The sequence below is a fragment of the Prionailurus viverrinus genome, chromosome C1 (genome assembly GCF_022837055.1).
Source record: "Prionailurus viverrinus isolate Anna chromosome C1, UM_Priviv_1.0, whole genome shotgun sequence".
Classification (NCBI taxonomy): Eukaryota; Metazoa; Chordata; class Mammalia; order Carnivora; family Felidae; genus Prionailurus; species Prionailurus viverrinus.
This window is the reverse complement of record NC_062568.1, coordinates 140,998,560-141,021,096: the sequence shown is the minus strand read 5'-3', so window position 1 is coordinate 141,021,096 and position 22,537 is coordinate 140,998,560. Positions and strand designations below refer to the sequence as shown.

The 22,537-nt window shown below is 34.7% G+C and overlaps 1 protein-coding gene across 2 annotated transcripts in view; it reads right to left on the bottom strand.

The window, feature by feature from the left end:
• The window catches only part of SELENOF (selenoprotein F), a 58,594-nt gene that overhangs the window by 26,120 nt on the left and 9,937 nt on the right, over positions 1–22,537 (bottom strand). For both annotated transcript variants that reach the window (XM_047870821.1, XM_047870820.1), the window contains exon 3: positions 483–546. In XM_047870821.1, the coding sequence (XP_047726777.1) occupies positions 483–546 (64 nt within the window). The remainder of the gene's footprint in view (positions 1–482; positions 547–22,537) is intronic.

Genomic DNA, 22,537 nt, shown 5'->3' with positions numbered 1-22,537 from the left:
TACATGTACATGCAACTTCTTTGCACCTCAAATTTTATGGTAATTAATTCTCTTTTTGACGACTTGTCACTTTGTACAGGTCTATTCTCACTCCAATTGTTCCTTAGGAGGGTTTTATACAAATGAATTCACATTTAAGATATATTAGAATGGTGTGCTATTTAAGGGGATTATATTTATATCTGGTAAAACAAAAGCTCTTGTAAAATTTGTACTTGGTAAAGGAAAGGCTCTCCTTTTAAGAAAATAATCACTTCATTATGTGTTATATCATATATTATGCTTGCTTAAAGTAAACTACTAGTATTCAACAATTATTATAAAACTACCTCCATAAAGACAAATGTGGAAAAAATACATATACTGTTGAGAAAGTACAATCCTAAAAATTCTTATTCTTGGGAATATTTATAAAATTATTCTTGTAAAATGCTGATTTAAAATTATTAAAGTGAGAATTTGCTGGAGATAATTTTACATACCTTGGACTTGAGGGAACCTCCCCAATTTTCATCCACAAACTTCAAGGATAGCACCCGCATAAAGCTGCAAAAAGAAAGACAAGAATTGAAGAAACTGGTATAGTTTTAAAAATGTAGTTATTTCACAGCATAAACACTGAAGTTAAACAGATAATATGGAATAAAATAAATGTCAGAGTTGGAGAGAACTATGTATTTCCAGTACAACATAAGAGAAAATAGAGGCCTGGGGACATTAAATGATAGAGGAATTTAGATTTAGTAGGAAAAAGATTGAAGGAGATATGGAGAATTGATGATGGATTTGAATAGGTAAGATGTCCTTGGAAGTTCTTCACAAAATCCTTAAGATTTCCTATGGATTTTTAAAATGCTATATTGAACACAGGTATGTATTCTATTCATCTATCCAACATAGATACTTAATGAGAATTTTTTCTGGTTGCTGTTAAAATTAAGTAATCAGTGTTTTAAAATGAAATTAAAAAAAAAAACAAATCTCAGTATTTTTTTTTAATGTTTATTTATTTTTGACAGAGAGAGAGACAGAGCATGAGTGGGGGAAGGGCAGAGAGAGAGGGAGACACAGAATATGAAGCAGGCTCCAGGCTCTGAGCTGTTAGCACAAAGCCCGGCACAGGGCTCGAAATCACAGACCGTGAGTTCATGACCTGAGCCAAAGTCAGACGCTCAACTGACTGAGCCACCCAGGTGCCCCAAAAACCTCAATATCTTTAAAAAATAATTATAGTATGTACTATGTAAAGATATTATGAAAAAACCAGTAAAATCTCATTAGAAAGAACTAAAATGCAAATTTTTTTCCCTTAATGAAATTCACTTGAAATGAATTAAATGGTAAATATTGCTTTTCCAGCTATATAGAACCTGCACAATCTCTTTATAGTAAAAGCTCATTATGAAAAACTCCAATGCAAATATTTTATTGCAATGAATTTAGCTGAAATGGAATCAATGGTAAACATCACTTTTTTTAAGCTCTTGAGTCTGCCCATTTTTTTTTTTTTTTCTTTTTTAGTGACATGGGAATGCTAGGACTCTAAGAGAAGGCAGGCAATTATAAGAACATACTATATTTTGTTGGCTTTTGCATTTGTTTTTGTTAGCTTTTACATTTGTTTTTTCTATTATAGGTCCAAGAGCTAAAGATGACTTTTACTTTTTAAGTTATAAAGCAACATAAAAATCCCATGTACTATGTATGATTATATTTAATACTTTGGAAAATATAAAAAAGCACAAAGTAGAAATCAGAAATTCATTTTAATTCTACCTACCCAAGTGATAATGAATTTTTAAACATTTTAGAGATTCTGAGCTAAATCAATAATTCTTAAAGTTTTGAGGGTCATAGATATGTTTGAGAATCTGATGAAATTGTTTTAATTCGGACTATTCATGGACTGTCTGAAAATACTGATGGATTTCAGATTAAGAACTTTAACGATCATCCAAAGGATAAAAATTACAGATTCAAAGGGGTACATTTACCCTGATGTTTATAGCAGCATTATCAACAACAGGCCAACTATGGAGACAGCCAAATGTCCATTGACTGATGAATGGATAAAGATGTGGTGTGTGTATACACAAAAAGAATAAAAGCTTATTTGCAATGATGTGAATGGAGGTAAATTGTATTATGTTAAGTGAAATAAGTCAATCAGAGAAAGACAAATACCATGTGATTTCACTCATGTGTAGAATTAAAGAAACAAAACAGATGAATATCTGAGAAGGTGGGGGGAGGGGAGGGAGAGAAGGAAACAAACCACAAAACACTCTTAACAATAGAGAACAAACTGACGGTTGATGGAGGGAAGTGGGTAGGAGATGGGTGATGGGTATTAAGGAAGGCACTTGTGATGAGCTCTGGGTGTTGTACATAAGTGATGATCACTGAATTCTACTGCTGAAGCCAATATTGCACCATATGTTAACTAAAATTAGAAACAAAACCAAAAAACTGATAATCTCTGAAGAGTCTTTGCAGCATTAATAATCTGACATAACTTTATACAGTAAGTCACTTTTGAGTAAGATTTAGTTAATCCATTAGACAACCCCTCAGAATATCTTTAAGAGTAACAGGCCATATTACCCACAAGGTCATGAAAAGATGTTCAACATCACTAATCATTAGGGAAATACAAATCAAAACCACAATGAGACACCACTTCACACTCATCACGGCGGCTATTATTAACAACAAAAACAACAACAACAACACAAAAAATAAGTGGTGGTGAGGATGTGGAGAAATTAGAACCCCTGGGACCTTATGTTGGTAACTGTAAAGTGGTGCAGCCACCATGAAAGATAAAATGGTGGCTCCTTAAAAAATTAAAAATAGAATTATATGATTTGGTAACAAAAAGAGGCCAACTCAAATGACAGATGAATGGATACACAAAATGCAGCATATGCATATAACAAAATATTCAGTCTTAAAAACAGAAAATTATGACACATGCTGTAACATGGATGAATCTTGAAGACAGTAAGCTAAATGAAACAAAGTAGTTACAAAACGATAAATACTGTACATTTCCACTTTTATGAGGTACTTAGAGGAGTCAAATTGAGAGACAAAAGTAGAATGGTGGTTGCCAGGAGCTGGGGGAGGGAAGAATGGGGAGCTACTGTTTACTGAGAATGGAATGGAATTTCAGTTTAGGAAGATGGAACAGTTCTGGAGATAGAGGACTAAAAATAGTTAAAATGGTGAATTTTATGTTATGTATATATTACCAGAATTAAGAAAATTTAAAAAGTTATAAGGCCCATAGTAAAATTTGGTTATTTGATTTATATTTTATTTGCAAGTTTGTGATCCCTCGGAAACTCTAAGTGGAGATTCGATTAGCTTCCATAGTAACATTTCTCTACACTGCTGTTTCCCAATATTCTTCATATCATGGCACGTTAACAACTTTATGGAGTCCTGGGGTAAGAGGCGGCTGCTTATAACAGATGAATAGCTTTCTGGGCCCTGAGCACCACAGTCTCCATTTGGTTGTCACAAGGATTGAAGGACTCCATATCCTAGCACACTTGTAATGCATTCATGGAAAGCCCATCTCTGCACAACGAAACATCAACTGGTTAAAAATGTTAGAAACATATTCTTTAGTGAATAGCAGCTCAGATGTGACCTTCTCCAGGAAAACTTCTGTTTATTTTCTATTCTGTTCGTGGTACTTTCAGTGGAAATCTGTTCTTAAGATGTACTATAAATATTCTATAATTTGTGGAAAGGAAATGTCTTATCTATCATAATTATCCCCAGAACTAGATACAAAGCTTCTCAATGTATGTGTGCTGAATGGAGAGAATTGTTCATTTAACAGAATTAAATACCTCTTTTTTCATTACAGAACTTTAAAAATATTTCAAGTTCCTTTGATATCAACTTATAGACTAGACTACATTGTGCTTAGTTTCAGTCTAGGGTAAACAGAAAATTTATCTCAGAGCTGCCTAACATTATTAATATTAAATTCTAAAAGCATTAACTTGTTATGTTAGTTGGTTTTTTACTTATGAATTTGTTCATAGGACAATACTGGTTTTTCATGATGAATAATTTAAATTAAGTACAAATTGTGGTCAACTTTCAGTGACTTATAAAGTAATAATAAGCACCTTTGGCATCACACAAGTTCACATAATAAAATATATATACTATTAAGGGGCGTCTGGGTGGCTTAGTCGGTTGAGTGTCCAACTCTTGATTTCGGCTCAGTCATGATCTCAGAGCCTCGTGTTGGGCTCCGCACTGAGAGAGCCATGTTGGGCTCTCTCTCCCTTACTCTCTATGTGCCCTCCCTCATGTGCTCTCTCAAAATAAATATCAGAAAGAAAAGTTGGAAATATACTACTTGTAACAGAAATTCTCTAGGGCATAAAGTATGAAAGGATTTAAAAAGGTTAAAAATTTTAACTCCTTGACTTTCCCTCTTAGCATTTGGACTTTTTTTTTTTTTATTTAACAGAAACAGAGAGAAAAAGTGTGAGGAGCAGGGAAGAACAGAGAGAGGGAGACACAGAATCTGAAGTAGGCTCCGAGCTGTCAGCACAGAGCTTGATGCGGGATTTCAACTCACAAACCGTGCGATCATGACCTGAGCCGAAGTCGGATGCTTAACCTAATGAGTCACCTGGGCGCCCCTAGCATTTGGACTTTTTTTTTTCATGGCTGGGTAATATTCCACTGTGTGTGTGTGTGTGTGTGTGTGTGTGTGTGTGTGTGTATATCCCTTCATCTGTCGATGGACACTTGGGTTGCTTTCATAACTGAGCTACTGTACATAATGCTGCAATAAACACAGAAGTACATCTCTTTGACTTAGTGTTTTCATCTTCTTAGGGTAAATAGTTATGGAATTACTGGATCATATGGTAATTCTACTTTTAATTTGGGGGAACCTTCATACTGTTTTCCACAATGGCTACACCAATTTGCACTCCCACAACAGTGCATGAGGGTTCCTTTTTCTCTGCGTCTTTGCCAACACTGGTTACTTCTAACAAGAGGATATAAAAGTGGTGAATATCTCTGCACACAACATGGGAGCAGCTAAGTACATAAAGCAATTATTAACAGACATAAGAAAAGAAGTACACAGTAATACTGTAGTAGTAAGGGACTTTAAGATCCTACTTACATCAATGGAAAGATCATCCAAACAGAAAATCAAGGAAACAGTGGCTATAATTGACACATTAGACCACATGGGCCTAACAAATATATTCAAAACATTCCATACAAAAATAGTGGAATACACATTCTTTTCAAGTGCACATGGGACATTCTCCAGAATAGATCACATTAGGCCATAAACACGTCATAATAAATTCAAAAAGACTGAAATCATATCAGGCATCTTTTCTGACCATAATGGTATGAAAATCACCAAGAAGGGGCGCCTGGGTGGCGCAGTCGGTTAAGCGTCCGACTTCAGCCAGGTCACGATCTCGCGGTCCGTGAGTTCGAGCCCCGCGTCAGGCTCTGGGCTGATGGCTCGGAGCCTGGAGCCTGTTTCCGATTCTGTGTCTCCCTCTCTCTCTGCCCCTCCCCCGTTCATGCTCTGTCTCTCTCTGTCCCCAAAATAAATAAAAAACGTTGAAAAAAATTTTTTAAAAAAAGAAAATCATCAAGAAAAAACCTGAAAAGAACACAAATACATGGAGGATAAATAACATACTACTAAACAATGAATGGGTCTACTCAGAAATCAAAGAAGAAATTAAAAAATACATGGAGACAAATGAAAATGAAAACACAATGATCCAAAATCTTTAGGATACAGCAAAAACTGTTACAAGAGAGAAGACTACAACAATATAGGTCTACCTCAAGAAACAAGAAAAATCTCAAACAACTTAACCTTTAAAGCCTAAAGGAGCTTTAAAAAAAAAAAAAGAAAAAAAAAAAAAAAAAAAAAAAAAAAGAAACAAAGCCCAAGCCAGTAAGAGGGAGGAAATAATACAGATTAGAGCGTAAAGAAATAAAATAGAGACTAAAACCCCACTACAACAGATCATTGAAACCAGAAGCTGGTTCTGTGAAAAGATAAACAAAATTGATAAACCTTTACCAGGACTCATCAAGAGAGAAGACTCAAAATCAGAAATGAAGGAGGAGAAATAACAACCAACACCACAGACATACAAAGGATTATAAGAGATTATTATGAACAATTATGTGCCAACAAATTGGACAATATAGAAGACATGGATAAATTCCTAGAAACACATGTCCAAAATTGAATCGGTAAGAAATAGAAAATTTGAACAGACCAATTACCAGTAATGAAATTGAGTCAGTATTCAAAAAACTCCCAATAAACTAGTCCAGGAATGGATGGCTTCAGAGATGAATTCTATCAAACACTTAAAGAGGAATTAATATCTATTCCTCTCAAACTATTCCAAAAAATAGAGGAAGGAAATCTTCCAAATTTATTCAATGAGGCATTACCCTGATACCAAAACCAGATAAAGACACTACTAAAAAAGAAAACTACAGGCCAGTATCTCTGATGACCATGGATGCAAAAACCCTCAAAATATTAGCAAACTGAATCCAATAATATGTTAAAAGAAAACTATTCACCATGATTGAGGGATTTATTCCAGGAATGCAAGGGTGGTTCAATATTCACAAATCAATCAATGTGATCCACCACATTCACAAAACAAAGGATAAAAACTGTATGATCATTTCAATGTACAAAAAAAAAAAAAAAGCATTTGACAAGGTACAACATCCATTCATGATAACAACTCTCAACAAGCAGATTTAGAGGGAACATACCTTAGGCTATGTATGAATAACCCAAAGTTAACATCATACTCAATGGTGAAAACCAGAAAGCTTTTCCTCTAAGATCAGGAACAAGACGAGAATATATCCACTTGCACTTTTATTCAACATAGTATAGAAAGTCCTAGTTGCAGAGGTCAGACAAAAAAAAGTTATAAAGACATCTAAGTTGGTAAAAAAGAAGTAAAACCATCACTATTTGTAGATGAAATGATACTATCTACAGAAAACCCTAAAGACTCCACCAAAAAACTACAACTGAATCAATGAATTCAAAAGTTGCAGGATACAATATGTACAGAAATCTGTTGCACTTCTACACGCTGATATGAAGAAGCAGAAAGAGAAATCAAGAATCCCATTTATAATTGCAACAGAAAATAAAATATTCAGAATAAACTTATTTAAGGATGTGAAATATCTGTACTATGAAAACTATGAAGCACTGAGGAAAGAAGTTGAAGAGGACACACAAAAATGAAAAAACCTATTATGTCTATGGATAAGAATCAATATTGTTAAACAAGTTCTATAGCTCAACACAAAAACCCTCAAATAATCTACTTAATGGCAGAGGACCTGAAAAGACATTTCTTCAAAGAAGATACACAGATGGCAGACAGACATATAAAGCTACCCAACAGCACTAATCATCAGGGAAATGCATATCAAAACCACAATGACATATCATCTTATACCTGTCAGAATGGGTAAAATCAAAAACAAAAGAAAAAACAAGTGATTTTTACTATTCTTAAAATAAATTTCAGCTTTGGGGTCTGCTGATTTTTTCCCAATTTAAGATATTTTAAGTATTACCAAGATTATTATTTGTATGTATCTCAATTGTAGATTCATATATTTTCCTAATATTTTGGAACAATATACTCCTTTGATTTTTTTTTTAATATGAAATTTACTGTCAAATTGGTTTCCATATAACACTCAGTGCTCATCCCAACAGGTGCCCTTGTCAATGCCCACCACCCACTTTCCCCTCCCTCCCACACCCCATCAACCCTCAGTTTATTCCGTTTTTAAGAGTTATACTCCTTTTGATTATAGCAAGACTTCTCTGATATTAATTTATCAGAGAATAATAATTTATTGGAATATAATAATTTTTTCCCTCACATACCAACTTGGCCAACCTCTTGTTTAAAATTTTTTTTTTAGTTAGGGCTTATAATGAGGTTTTCATATACAGAAAACAGCCAAAATCTTAATTTTGTGGTGATAACTATTCTGTAATTAAAGTATAACTATGTGGCTATACAAAATGGTTCAAATTAACAGGAAAGACAAAAAAAATGTCTATACAGTTTCTCACCAGATAACTAGATTATGACATGTTAATTTATAACACTGAACAAAGGGGACACTTTTGAGTTATGTAAATTTTCTGAATTTGCTAACTTTTCTGCCATCGCACTACCACGACAAACCCGTAAACTCGCTCCATGTCAGACATCTTCCACTAATTTTCCCAGAAGGCAGTCTCTTGCTCATAAGAAATAAGAACAAGTGTTGTTGGGTTGAGAAATCAAAAATTTAACTTTAGTGATGCCAGAGCAGCTGGAAATTGAAGGTAACATCAACGAATGGAGGGAGCCACAAAAAGGGGGTACTCCCAAAATCTGTGAATAAACTCTCTTCAAAACTTGGCCTTTCCCCAAAAAATGCACATTTAAGAACTATTGAACTATATTAGGCTAAGAATTCTAGACATAACGATAGACAACATTCTCTATGGGCCATAAGAGATGGACAAAAATTTCAGCAGCTTCACTGTGCTAGAAAGTAGAGCTAGGCAAACCCCTTTGGCTTTTCATTTAAACTCTATCTACCACTTCTAAGCCTATGCTAAAGAATTCACCTTAGTACTAATGAAAAAACTGGAATAACCACTCTTTAATAAAGCTAAAAACCAAGACTCCACAAGATCAAGGTATTCACCCATAGTGTAACAGTATGCAAGAGCAAAATCCAATGCTCTTCACACATGGTATTATAATCTAGAGACCTAGAAACATATAAATCACAATATCAAGTGTACATTAAAAAGCAACTAGACACATGCAGAAACAGGAAAATTACTGATCTCTGAACCCATCCCAGACAAATTAAATTAGGATACTTGGGGATAAGATCCTGGTATCAGTACTTTAATTACTGTTACGACTTTTAAAGATACCCAAGTAATTGTAATGAACAGACAGAGAGAAGAATCACTGCCATGGACTATACTCAAGTATTAATAAGGCAAAAATTGCAAAATGACCAAACAGGAGACTAGCCAATTCTGGAAAGTATACCTAGTGGGCATTGGCCAAAGCAAGACAAATGCTGTAATACTGTTTTCTTCCCTTACGAAGCCTTGCTTGCAGCCATTTACTCTTATTTTTGAAATCCTCTTAAAGGCAAAGCTTTAATATAAATACAACTTGGTACATTCAGAAAAAACTACAAAACTTTGAATATTAAGTAGCAATATGAAGAAAATGCTCTAATGTTACACGAAGAAAAGGAAAAACTTTTAACAGTTGAATAAAATTCAGATATGGGGAGTCACTATTTTACAGGTCTACTGAAGGGTTGCCCTTAAATAAAATGTACGGATTTAAAAATAAGGGAGTATGGCTATAACACAATTAAAACTGAGTGTATTATTTAGAGCTCTTAAATAAAAACAATGATGATGCACTCAAATATATTAAATAAGCCATTCTTCCAAATGGTTAACTGCATCCAGTGTAATTTCTTAAAGTTAACTTTACTCTTTTATATGAAGGACAAAATACACCACGCAGAAGCTACTTGTAGCAAAATTTGGTCAGTTAATTCTCAAGAAAAACATTTTCAACAGAACTAAAGGTTTAGTGATCTGCTGATGTCTTAAATTTTAATTCATTATTCATCATCAAATCATTCCCATATTTTTTGGTATATTTTTTTTTTTATCATTCCCGTATTTGTTGATATTTTTTTAAAGTGCAGAGTGCTAGAAACAAGTTACAGTTACACATGGACAATTAGGGTACTACATTTTTTGAGATCTAGTAGTAAAGCTTTGATCAAGATTTCACTTTAAGTCACTGAAGCAGCAGATGTATAAGGCAAATAGTTTATGTGTTGACACTTTCATACACTTTGACTAATGGCATTCTTGCAAAGGAACAATGAATGAATATGGAGGATTAGGGAAGTAAATTCAGTTTTACAATTATAGAAAACCAAACTGGTAAAGATAATTCTCTAACATTATATCCCTGAGATTACACTATTGATTTTTAGGTGCTTTCTAATGAACTCTGAAAAAACAAAGCAATGACCATGTCTAAGGAAGCTCCCTAAGTTTAAAGCTTATTTTACTATAGTATTAAAGTGCTATTTATTTTTGTATCTTTAGTTTCTGCTCTGAGATTGAGAAAGCTAGAAAACAAGCTAACATCAACCTTAATTTAAATTAAATTCCAAGGAAGTAAGAATACACCAGGGGAATCTTTCATTAACATACAATCATTGTTCCACTGAAAAGCTCAATAAAAATGTATTAAAACAAAATGAAACAAAAACCAAAATATAAAATGTTTTGACATCATCACACTCCAAATCAGATCATTCCAAATATGAAATCTGATTAAAAAAAAAAAAAAAAGAACAAGGTTTCTTTCAGTGTTGTGGTTAATAACAGAATTTGCATATGTACTTAAAACAGAGAATTTCATCACCAAGAGGTAAGACTGTAACGACTGGACTGTCACATGAAAACAAATACACCCACAGATATACTCCCCCTCCCCCTTTACATTTCAGCCACCAGTATGAATGACCCAAGGGCATCATCTGGGAACAACACATTCAATTCTACTGATATTTAGGAAACATCACAGAATGAAAAGAAATGATCTGACACACCACCATAGATTTCCTGAGCTCAAAATATCCAAAGAATTAGTAAAAATGAGCCTAAGCTTGAATATCTTAAATTTTTTTTTTAATGTTTATTTATTTTTGAGAGGGACAGAGACAGAGTGCAAGCAGGGGAGGGGCAGAGAGAGAGGGGGAGACACAGAATCCGAAGCAGGCTCCAGGCCTTGAGCTGTCAACACAGAGCCTGGCACGGGGCTCGAACTCATGAACTGTGAAATCGTGACCTGAGCTGAAGTTGGATGCTTAACTGACTGAGCCACCCAGGCGCTCCAGCTTGAATATCTTAGTAAGTAGTTTTTAAAATAAAACCAACTAGCCCCTTGGTAAAGTAAAAATATTTTAGAAAACGGCTATTTAGTATATAGTTCCCAATAAAAAGTTCAATGTCTTTTTGCTCCTTAATGTTTGAAAAATACATTTTCAATACATTTTCTTCTTGATTTGAAAAACTGAGATCCAGACAAAATATGGTTCAAAATCCAAACATTCAATAGCCTCAAAAACTGACCACAAAGGTGCTATATATGGTAGCAAAAGCTGCTTTTCAAAAGAGAATTAAATTCTGTTGGTGTTATTACCATGTCAAAACTGAACATCATTATTTGTCATAAAATGGGTAATTATGATCATCTTTAAGAAAGGTTACAAATATCTTAAAAAAAAAGGTTACAAATATATGAAATATAAAACAACACAACCAGCACAAACTACATTATGGTTGCACTCTATTAAAACTAAAGAAGGTAATCTCCTTATAGTAAAAAGATACAAAAATAAAGTTGTAATAATCCAGAAGGTTAAATATTTTAAATATTAAGAATGGCAATATGAAAGCAGAACAAAAGAAACTAGACCATTCAACACATTTTATTTTTTGACAAGCACACTATCAATTTTACATTTCATTAAGGTACTCAGATAAAATCTATGACCTTCTAAGTTAAAACTTTTAACACTTCTTCAGAAGGAAAACTGAAAAGGCAGTCTGTACCTACGGGGTATGCTTTTATGAAAAGTTATCCTCTTTACTGCCCCTTCTCTCATCCCCAACTACTGCCTTTAGGGGGCTACCATGCAAATAGCTGAGGTCTACTGTAGTCTTCTTTTGTTGAGGCTACCAGTTTCTCAAATAAGAACATGGGAAGCATCTTTACTCACCTATTCCCCCTTCCAATCCAGTATAATCAATAAATCCTGAAGGTTTTATTGCCTAAATCTGTTTTAGAACTGTCCCTTCTCCATTTTTACTACCAATATGTTGGCTTAAGCCCTTTTATCTTGCCTCTGGAAAACAGCAATATATTTTTCTGGCAACCGTATTCCCCTCTGTCCTATCAATTTTCCTTCACACTGACAACGAATGTAATTAAAATACAAATCTGACACCGGTTCATTGTTTATAATCTTTTAATTTTGTCCCCTGCCTATAGAACAGAGTCCAAACTTCTTACCAAGGTACATAGGCCCTACCTTCCTAACCAGCACCCTCTCTCATCATAACCAAGCTATCTGAGATGGCCCTCTTTTTCATGACTTTGCCTTTTCACTATCTTTGCCTTATCACTGGGAGTTTATATGCCCTTAAAAGGCATAAATGGTTTAAAAGGTTATATGCTCTTCTTTCTGTGTGCGTTCATAGCACATAAGTGTATTTTGTTTACAGCATGCATTTCACTGAATTCTTTCAGGAAACCAATGCATCTGGAAGTAATAAAGAAGAAACTGTACAGAAGGGTGTAAAAGAAGTAAAAATTTTCCTCTGCCTCCTACCTGCCATTCAATAACTTTTAAACTGTTTTTAGTTCTTCTGTTAGTAATGATTAACATGGTTATATCTACAGTTCTCAATATATCAACTTAAAGAGATTTATTGTCTTCTTTTCAACTTTTAGCTTATTCCTAATTCTTTTAGTGGTTACCTTCATAACACTGGATATTATGCGTTAGTTCAGTAAAATATCCTGCCAAATGCATTCTAGCAGCCCAATTTCCATGCCTATTTCTCTACCTGACTCCTCGATGACAGTGACTATTGTCTTATTTTGACATTCTCAAAGCCCATACCAAGAGGAAATATTTATGGTATAAACAAAGTTTATTTTGACTCTGAGGTAGGTATGTCTAGAAATGTAGTTGTAAGGCAGCCTCGATCATGAATTACTTTAAGGGTTTATTTCCTTTTTAAATATGGTAATCTGCAAATGTGACAAAATGTTTTAATATGCATAGATAGAACCTTGATCTGAACTTGTTAAATACCTAAAAAAACGGACTACATTTATTTATTTGAAAAAGAGAGAAAGAGAGAGAGCACACGTGCACAAGTGAGCTGGGGAGGGGTAGAGGAAGAGGGAGAGAGAATGTTAAGCAGGGTCCATGCCCACAACAGAGCCCAACACAGGGCTCGATCTCATGACCTTGAGATTATGATCTGAGCTGAAATCAAGAGTCAGATGCTTAACTGACTTGAGCCACCCAGGCACCCCGACTTCCTTCCTTCCTTCCTCTGTCCCTCCCTCCCTCCCTTTCTTCATTCATAAAAATTTTTTTTTCTTTAACATTTATTTATTATTGAGAGACAGAGCGTGAGCAGGGGAGGGGTAGAGAGAGTGGGAGACATAGAATCTGAAGTAGGCTTCAGGCTCTGAGCTGTCAGCACAGAGCCCGACGTGGGGCTCAAACTCACAAACTGCGAGATCATGACCTGAGCCGAAGGTGGTCGCTTAACCAACTGAGCCACCCAGGCGCCCCTTATTTTTTAATTGAAGATAGATGAAATGCCACATTTAGAAAACATTAAAAAATTAATATTTTCAGTTCAATGAAATAACTACATAAAATATTTTAAAACTTCTCCTACATAAATTATACATTATTTATAATCATTTATTAGCTGAATGACTTTAGGCAAGATCTCCAGGCCTTAGACTCAACTATGAGATGGGATAATAATTGCACTTACCTCAGAGCTGTTGTGAGGATTATATAAATTAATTAATATAAAGGGCTTGGAACAGCAGCTTCACATAGTAACAAATGTTAGTAGCTATTATTAAGTAAATATTTGTGTTATTATTTTGTACCGTTGCTATGTAGGAGTCTTGGTGATTCTTTCACTGAACTAGAACTGTTGCCAAATATTCAGATTTAAAAAAAAGCTTCTTTGTGAATAATGTTTTAATACTATAATTAGAATAATCTACTGAAGACATATTTTTGTTTCCTTTGAATAGCTCATGTATTGATGCTACAGACACACTACAAAAGAGAAGCTATTTTAAGTAACTGTGAAATTTCTTTAGCGACGACAATTTCATGCACAGTTAGCTTAACCTCCATTTCATCCTTCTATGTTTTACACACCAGTAGCAGCTCTACCAGTAGTAGACAGGCTAAAGCTTAAAGTATGCCACTTTCTTGAATAATGCTGTTTAAGCTGACTTCTAAATTACTCTCAAACCAGCTACAGATTTTCTATGTAAACTGAATGTAACTAAATGTTTTGATGTTCTTTTCCCTGAATTATGAAATATTATATGAAATATTATTGAAAATGTTTGTTTGGGTCTTTAGGCCAAATTTGTCAATATATCCTTGAGAGAAAAAAACACGTAATGGGAGTCATTAAAGTCTATGGTAAACTGAAAAGTAAAGATTTAATAATTTAAAATAAAAACTACCAATGGAATTATGTTAATTATAAATGCAAAAGGGACCTTCAAAAAGTCAGTCTGGTGTTTTATATTTAACTCATTCATTTTCTTCCAGTAAGTCTGTGAAGTAGGTATTACTATTCATATTTCTAAGATGAAAGGGAAAATAGAAGAGGTTTAAAAACTTGGGGCTCTGGAGTCAAACAGACCTGAGGTGAAGTCGGGTTGTGGCACCTGATTGCTTGGTAATTCTGGACAGATAACACTGTAGTTTCCTTTTCTGTTAAATAGGGGCAGTATTTACATTAGAGAGTTGTTGGGATTAAATAATGTAGGTAAGATACTTTAGCATATAACCAAGGTATAAAAAAACACTCAGAGGGAAGCCAGTGTAATACTACAACAAAACTGAAGATTCCAAAGCAACTTGCTAACTCAAAGTCACAAAACTAGTAGTTGAGATAAAAATTCAACTCTTTCAAAAACTTTTGTAAAAAGAAGGGGACAGACTTTTAATAAACTGTAGATATTAATATCTCCTCTCTACTGTCTCTGGCTTGCTGGGAGTGCATATAAATGTCAAAAGAAGAGTACTGTACACATAGAAAATGGGAATGTTACTATATAAGCTAGTCAATTTACATTAGTCTAACTCTAATTAGGTAATGGAGTAGAAGGGATGCAGGGGAAGTCGAAGAGATCTAACTATCTTCTTAAAATTATTTTATGCACTCCTTAGGTCCATTTATTCAAATCTAGTGTAATCATTACTGAAGATAAGTATTTTTCAAATATTATCTGACCAGTATATTTTTAGATGAAAATAAAGCCCCTTTATCAAATACCAGAACTGTTGAGCTATTTTCCAGAACCAGTAATGGTATAAATTGATGATCTGCAGACTAGGGTTCTACTTGTATTCTGCGAATGAGACCAAGATGTTCCAAAATTCAAATTAAAAAAATCTCAATCTGTAGAATTTTTTTTAAATCACTTTTAAGCTTTTCTCTTCCAGAATTTTCTTAAACCTTTGAAATCCATAACCATGTATTAGATCAAAAATATAAGTAGCAGAGGAATGTTAGGAAAAATACTTGTAATTAGTCCAATGACTTGTTTGTTCACAAAGCAATCATTTTTATATTACAAACATACACTTTATTTTCTTATAATGTTATTTCAAAGAATCCCATAGCTTCAATCTGATCTATCATCTGAAAAACTTTGAAAGCCAGTAATATATTTTATTCTACACTGATTTTTAAAAGGGTCTCAATTAATTTCTGGAATAGGTTTATCCTAAGAAAAAGCTTTGCTTTATAATGGTTTTGAAATTTTTTTAAGTAGCAAAACCTTTTCTCTTCAAATGCAATTTTTATATGCATTTAATAATGATGAAAATGGTACACATTTTAAAAATTCGTATTTGTAGTATTTTCCTTATTAAAATACGTCAATCAAAAATTTGAAACCTATGGTTATGTTTGACAATTTATTTCTATATGTTGTTCCACATAAACAAGTAATTGTGAACGGTAAGTTTTCATACTACCAATTCTGTTATCGTATTTCCTCTTGTTCTTGATTCAACTGATTCAGGAGCTCAAAAGTGGAGTAACAGAAAATTTTGCTGCTAATTTTTAGTACTGGCAAATCTAATAGTTCATGTTGTATTTCTTAACTATTTTCTTTTACCCTACTTTGCCAAGAGCAATCATTATAATTCTATTCTTGGAGTCCTCCAAATTTTATATTTTTATTTTTCAAAAAAAATTTTTTAAACAATTTTTTAAATGTTTGTTTATTTCTGAGAGAGAGACAGAGCCCAAGCAGGGGAGGGGCAGAGAGAGAGAGAGGGAGACACAGAATCCAAAGCAGGTTCTAGGCTCTGAGCAGTCAGCAGAGAGCCGAACGCAGGGCTTGAACTCACGAACCATGAGATCATGACCTGAGCTGAAGCTGGATACTTAATGGACTGAGCCACCCAGGAGCCCCTTGTTTGTTTTTTTAATCAGCAAATCAGATACCACCACCAGACCCAATTATTTACCTAGGATTTATTACATGCTGGGACTATTCTAAGCAGTGCATTTATAAACTCATTTACTCCTCATAACCAACCCTATGAGATAGTAACTATTATCTCCAATTTATAAACGAGGAAATAAGCAGAATTATCAAGTAATTTGTCCAAGATCATCAGATGAGTAGCAAAGGACTTTCTGAACCTAGAGAGTCTGGTTCCAGAGCCTGTGTTCTTAAACACTACTCTAAACTCCTTCCTGATACAATCAAGATTGAACAGCAAATTAAGTTGAAATCATTTGCTTACTGGTTCATATTTTTTAATAATTCAGGTAAGTTGATTTTTTTCTCTCAGAAGGTACTCTGGTGGGCGCCTGGGTGGCTTAGTCAGTTGAGCGTCCACCTTCGGCTCAGGTCATGATCTCGCCATCCCGAGTTCGAGCCCCAAGTCAGGCTCTGTGCTGACAGCTCAGGGCCCGGAACCTGCTTCAGATCTGTCTCCCTCTCTCTCTGCCCCTCCCCCACCCACACTCTCTGTGTCTCTCTCTCTCTCTCAAAAAGTGAATAAACATTAAAATTAAAAAAGAAGGTACTCTGGTTTGGTCATTAGCCAGATCTTCAAAATGATCCCTCAGAGATAAGGTAGGTATAAATGCAGAATAGGAAGTACTAAAAACCAACAAAATAATGGATTTAATTAAATAATAATTAAATATAAAATATTTTGAAGGAAAAAGGAAAGCAGTGCAACTACAAGCATCTTGATGAACCAAGATCTTAAAGAGAACAGGTACTAGCTATGGAAATAGAGGCATACAATTAAGGAGAAATATAAAAGTTCTACAATAACTGCGTCCAGAAGAAGCTGAAATCATTAAGATAAGAAAACCTTAAATGAATGAGGACACAGGAAAAAAGCACCCAGCTTCCTTAATCAAGGTCAAATTCACAGAACTGCAAAGATTATAAAAAGATGAGAAAAATAACCCATCTATTGGAATACTACATTTAATCTTATAAATCTTAGATAATGGAAGCCAAAAAATTTTTTATAGAAAAAAATAGCTGATCTATGCTTATCTTCAGGAAAATCCCAGGAAACTTTTAATCTGATGGTCATGTATGGTTTGAAAAAAATACCTATTAAGGTTAGCAGTCAGACTGGGATCACTTGAAATCTGTGCTAACATCTCTTTTTAGATACATTTGGGATATTTACGAAGTCCTTATAAATAAAACAAACAAATGAAAGATCTATACTTCGATGATAATAATTAAGTGTTATAAATGGATAACTGCCAACATAAAGACAAATCTCATTTTTTATACTCAGCATGTGTAAGTGAAATATATGAAAGTCTTTCACAAGTGTCGACAAAGTTCAAGTATATTTTCAGCGTGTGTGTGCGTGTATATACATTATATATATATATATATATGTGTATATATATATATTTTAAATTACCTTTTCTGTCTACCAATACATAGTTGATCAAGTAACTCCCTGGCTTAAAAACTTCCATGGCTCCCACAGCCCTTAAGATAAAGTCCAGACTTCTTGGCATGACTTGTGAGACAGGATGTCCTGGTCTCAGGACTGTCCTCTGGACTCCTCACCTGCCACCTTGTACTCTGGGTCCCAGTCTCCTGTAGCCAGAGATGCCACTTTGATTCCCTTTTCTTCTGCTCACCTGGGTACATTTTCCCTCAATTCTCAAATTATGTTTCACCTCTTCCGAGCTTTGTCTTCTTTCCCCCCAGCACACCACACCTATCACTTTGGGTTTACCTACCGGCTTACTGGTCTACCTCCCCACTGATTGTAGGGACTGCCCTTCAATATTCGTATCAATAGAGTCTGTCTAGGTGTTTGGTATATAGAAAGCTCTCAATACATGTTTAATGAAAAAAAAAAAATCAACTTTTCCAACTTAGTAAAAACAGTCTCATTCAAAGGCAAAAACTTATGAAATACTACATGCTAAAGCCTGTGGATTCAGAAATAAACTGTCCTAGACTTCAAAGAGCATAATTTATTGGAAGAGAAAAGCAACATAATATAGTGAAGGTTAAGTGCATATCAAGGTATCCTCAAGTGTTTTTGGGAATACAGAGGTACAGCTAACATAACCTGAGAGTGCTAGTGGTGGATAAGTAAGGGAATTGAAATTAGGGAAGCCTTCCAAAAAAGAGGGGAACAATTGAGCTAAATCTTTAAAGACAGCCCAAGTAGAATTTGTTTACTCTAGGAATTGAGGGGGGAAAAAAGTAAGTTATCTATGGGATTGCTTACCTAGTCTCTGCTCTTTACTGCTCCATCTGTCTGTGCCCCAGTGCAGCATTTCACGTAGCTGCTGTGGCAGCCAACTGGCCTTACATTATTCCATAATCTTAGCTAATAGTCAGTGACCGAACTTGAGCTAGAAAAAAATCCCTCTCTGAAACATTTCAAAAAAAGTAAACGAGGAAGAATTAATCCCATTCTCATGGGAAGAGCTAAAAGATACAACACTAAGGAACTGGCAGTTAGTATGCTGTCCCACCACAAGGAGAAAGCCAATCAGTACTGGAAAAAACAAAACAAAACAATGGTCCCTTCCCTTCCATCCAAAGATTCTACATATGGACTAAGCTGAAGTTACTCATGCTACTTAGTAATTACTAACTGTATATATATCCTTTCTTTCATTAGTTTATGTTTTTTCTTCAAACTACAAATTAGTACACGCTTCACAATTAAGCCAACATCCTTGTTTGTAAATGGTACTTAGGTACATAGTTATGAGCAAAATTAGTAGGAATACAGCTTATCAAAAAATTTCATTCTATGAAGACTTAACATAGTCCAAAGTAGGACATAATTTAAAAAAAGATTGTTTCTTTACAATGTCATGAGTGCCACCACAGATGTATGCATAGAAAGTAGTAAAGGTGTGACAGATATGAGGTCTGAAAAAGTGGTATTTGAACGGACATTTAACAAGTAATAAATAGCAACTGTCCAAAAAAAAGGGAAAATTTCATTCTAGCTAGTATTATGATGTTTAGTAGGTCCTTTATAATCAAAATGGGTAGGGGAGAACAAGATCAAATAAAAATAATGGAGTACACATTTGTAGAATGATAAGGGATTTCAAAGACATCCTATGCTATTAAGTTTTGTTATTGTTATTATTTTTTAAAGCAAACTTCTGGCTATCAAAGGCTAAATTTAGCCTGTGAAATGAGTAAGTATTACTAAAAACAATTAGCCTCATCTCTGGAAAGACATATCAGCTCTGGAAAGCATACAGCTAAGCAAGAACCAAAATGAATATTCCGGTTGCACTTATATATAAGTTAGGAAAACATTGCTGTTTGATGAATACATTTACAATTTTCTCTCCTAAAGAATTTACATTCACAATGATTTACACACATACACAAATGTATTTAAGTACTTTCAATGTTTTTAATGTAAGGCACTAGTCTATATATTACAGATTTTTCCTTTTAAATTTTAGTTTTAAATTAGAACTAAATTTAACTATGATTTTGTAATTTTTTAAAGTTTATTTATTTGGAGCGGTGCCTGGGTGGCTCAGTCGGGTAAGCGTCTGACTTTGGCTCAGGTCATGATCTCGCAGTTTGTGAGTTCAAGCCCCGCATAGGGCTCTGTGCTGACAGCTCAGAGCCTGGAGCCTGCTTCGGATTCTGTGTCTCGCTCTCTCTCCGCCCCTCCCCTGCTCATGCTCATGCTCTGTCTGTCTCAAAAATAAATAAAACGTTAAAAAAAAAAATTTTTTTAAAGTTTATTTATTTTGAGAGAGACAGAGGGAATGCGAGCAAAGGAGGGTAGCAAAGAATCCCAAGAAGATTCTGCAGGGTCAGTGCAGAGCCTGACATGGGGCTTGAACTCACAAACCCACGAGATTGTGATGTGAACTGAAATCAAGGTCTGAGCCACTCAGCCATCCCAACTATGATTTCAAAATTAAACCTTAAGCCAGGGCTAAGATAGAAAAAAATACTGCACATATTTACCTATGATCTCATACCAGTAATCCAGAGGGCAGTACTGCACACATTAAATTAAGTACTACTTCTATACTTTAATGTGGTTTGCATCTAATATGCCTTGCCCAATGCCATACTTTTATATGTCCAGCAATATTTCTAAGAGTTTCTGGCATGTTTTGGTTCCACTAGGCTTCTTAAAGAAAACCACTCATCAATTTTGTGCAGCAGTGTGCTAGCAAAAGCTTAATGAGAAGTATATTGTAGTAATTAGGAGTAAGGAGTAAAGAAAATACAATGGAAACAGCATAAAGTCATATTAGGATAAGACCCACTTGTACTTACATACAGTAATCATTTCAGCTTGTAATTAGTTAGGCATACTAACTGGAAGACTACTTGCCTACGGTTACTGAGCTGTAAGTGGTCAGAATTATCAAGATACCACACAATTAATGATGAAAACTGAACAGGAATATAATTTGAAGTGTGTGACTCAAGTTTGATTCTAGTAAAAGTATAACATAAAAATAGTATACTAGGGGCGCCTGGGTGGCGCAGTCGGTTAAGCGTCCGACTTCAGCCAGGTCACGATCTCGCGGTCCATGAGTTCGAGCCCCGCGTCAGGCTCTGGGCTGATGGCTCGGAGCCTGGAGCCTGTTTCCGATTCTGTGTCTCCCTCTCTCTCTGCCCCTCCCCCGTTCATGCTCTGTCTCTCTCTGTCCCAAAAATAAATAAAAAATGTTGGAAAAAAAAAAAATAGTATACTATTGGAGGATTACTGAGAAAGGGCAGTAAATAAAAATAGAGTATATGCACTTGGTTTACAGTTTAGGAATATTTGATATCACTTAAAGTAGAACCTCTCAATTTACCCTTAATTATAAGACACTGTCTGTGATGAACACTGTTTATTATAAAACATTCCTTGTTCAATTCTTGTAAGTTTGGTATCTTAGGAAAGAATTGTTGTCGGCTAAGCAGTAGTATGGACCATAGAATAAAAGCACTATGACTAGAGGATGACATATAGATTCCTTCCTCAATTTGTCCCATGTGAATAGCTCATTTAAAAAAAAAAAAAAAAATCACACCCCCAAAAATCAAGTGGAAGGGTTTTACTAAACTAGTCAAGTCATACATTTTAAATCTACTTAAAATAAAAAAAAAAAATGTTTTTTTGATGTTTATTTTTGAGAGACACAGAGAGAGAGAGAGACAGACAGAATCCGAAGCAGGCTCCAGGCCCTGAGCTCTCAGCACAGAGCCAGATGCAGGGTTTGAACCCACGAACTGTGAGATCATGACCTGAGCCAAAGTCGGACGCTTGACTGACTGAGCCACCCAGGCGCCCCTACTTAAAATCAAATTTTTAAAACTTCTTGTTTAGACATGACCTACATGCAGTGAAGACTAATTCCTATGTATGGAAATCTTCTAAACATGAAAAAATATCAATGGTATATGTGAATCAAGAAAATGAAAAAACACAGAAGGCTTGGAACCTATTTCTGGGACACCAGGAATTTCAGGTTCACAACTAAGAAATCAAATATTAAAGGGGCACCTGGGTGGCTCCGTCAGCTAAGTGTCTGACTCTTGACTTTGGTTCAGGTCATGATTTCATAGTTTGTGAGTTTGAGCTCTGCATTGGGCTCCATGCTGCCAGTGGCAGAGCCTGCTTGGTATTTTCTCTCTCTCTCACTCTCTCTCCCCACCTCTCTCAAAAGAAACATTAAAAAAATGAAAAAAAAAAATCAAATATTAAGTAAGTTTTGCTTAAATATTAACATTTAAAGCTTGTTTTCCTTTTAGAACTATAAAACTATATTCTGTGTTAGAAACAAACCTTCACTACCTAATAAGATAGAATTATAGTCTGAAAGCTTTCTAAACTCTAACACTTCAAAATAGAATTCAGTATGTACAAGTGAAAGAGAATATTAAAAGGAAATCTAACACAGAGATGTGAACTTTTTTCCTTACTCCGAACAAGGGAACTCACTAATTCAGTTTTATTTGGCTTATATAAAGGATCTTTTCAGGCCACCTTCTAATTTCAAAAAGTATAAGGGCTTTGATGAAAAGCTTTAAAAATT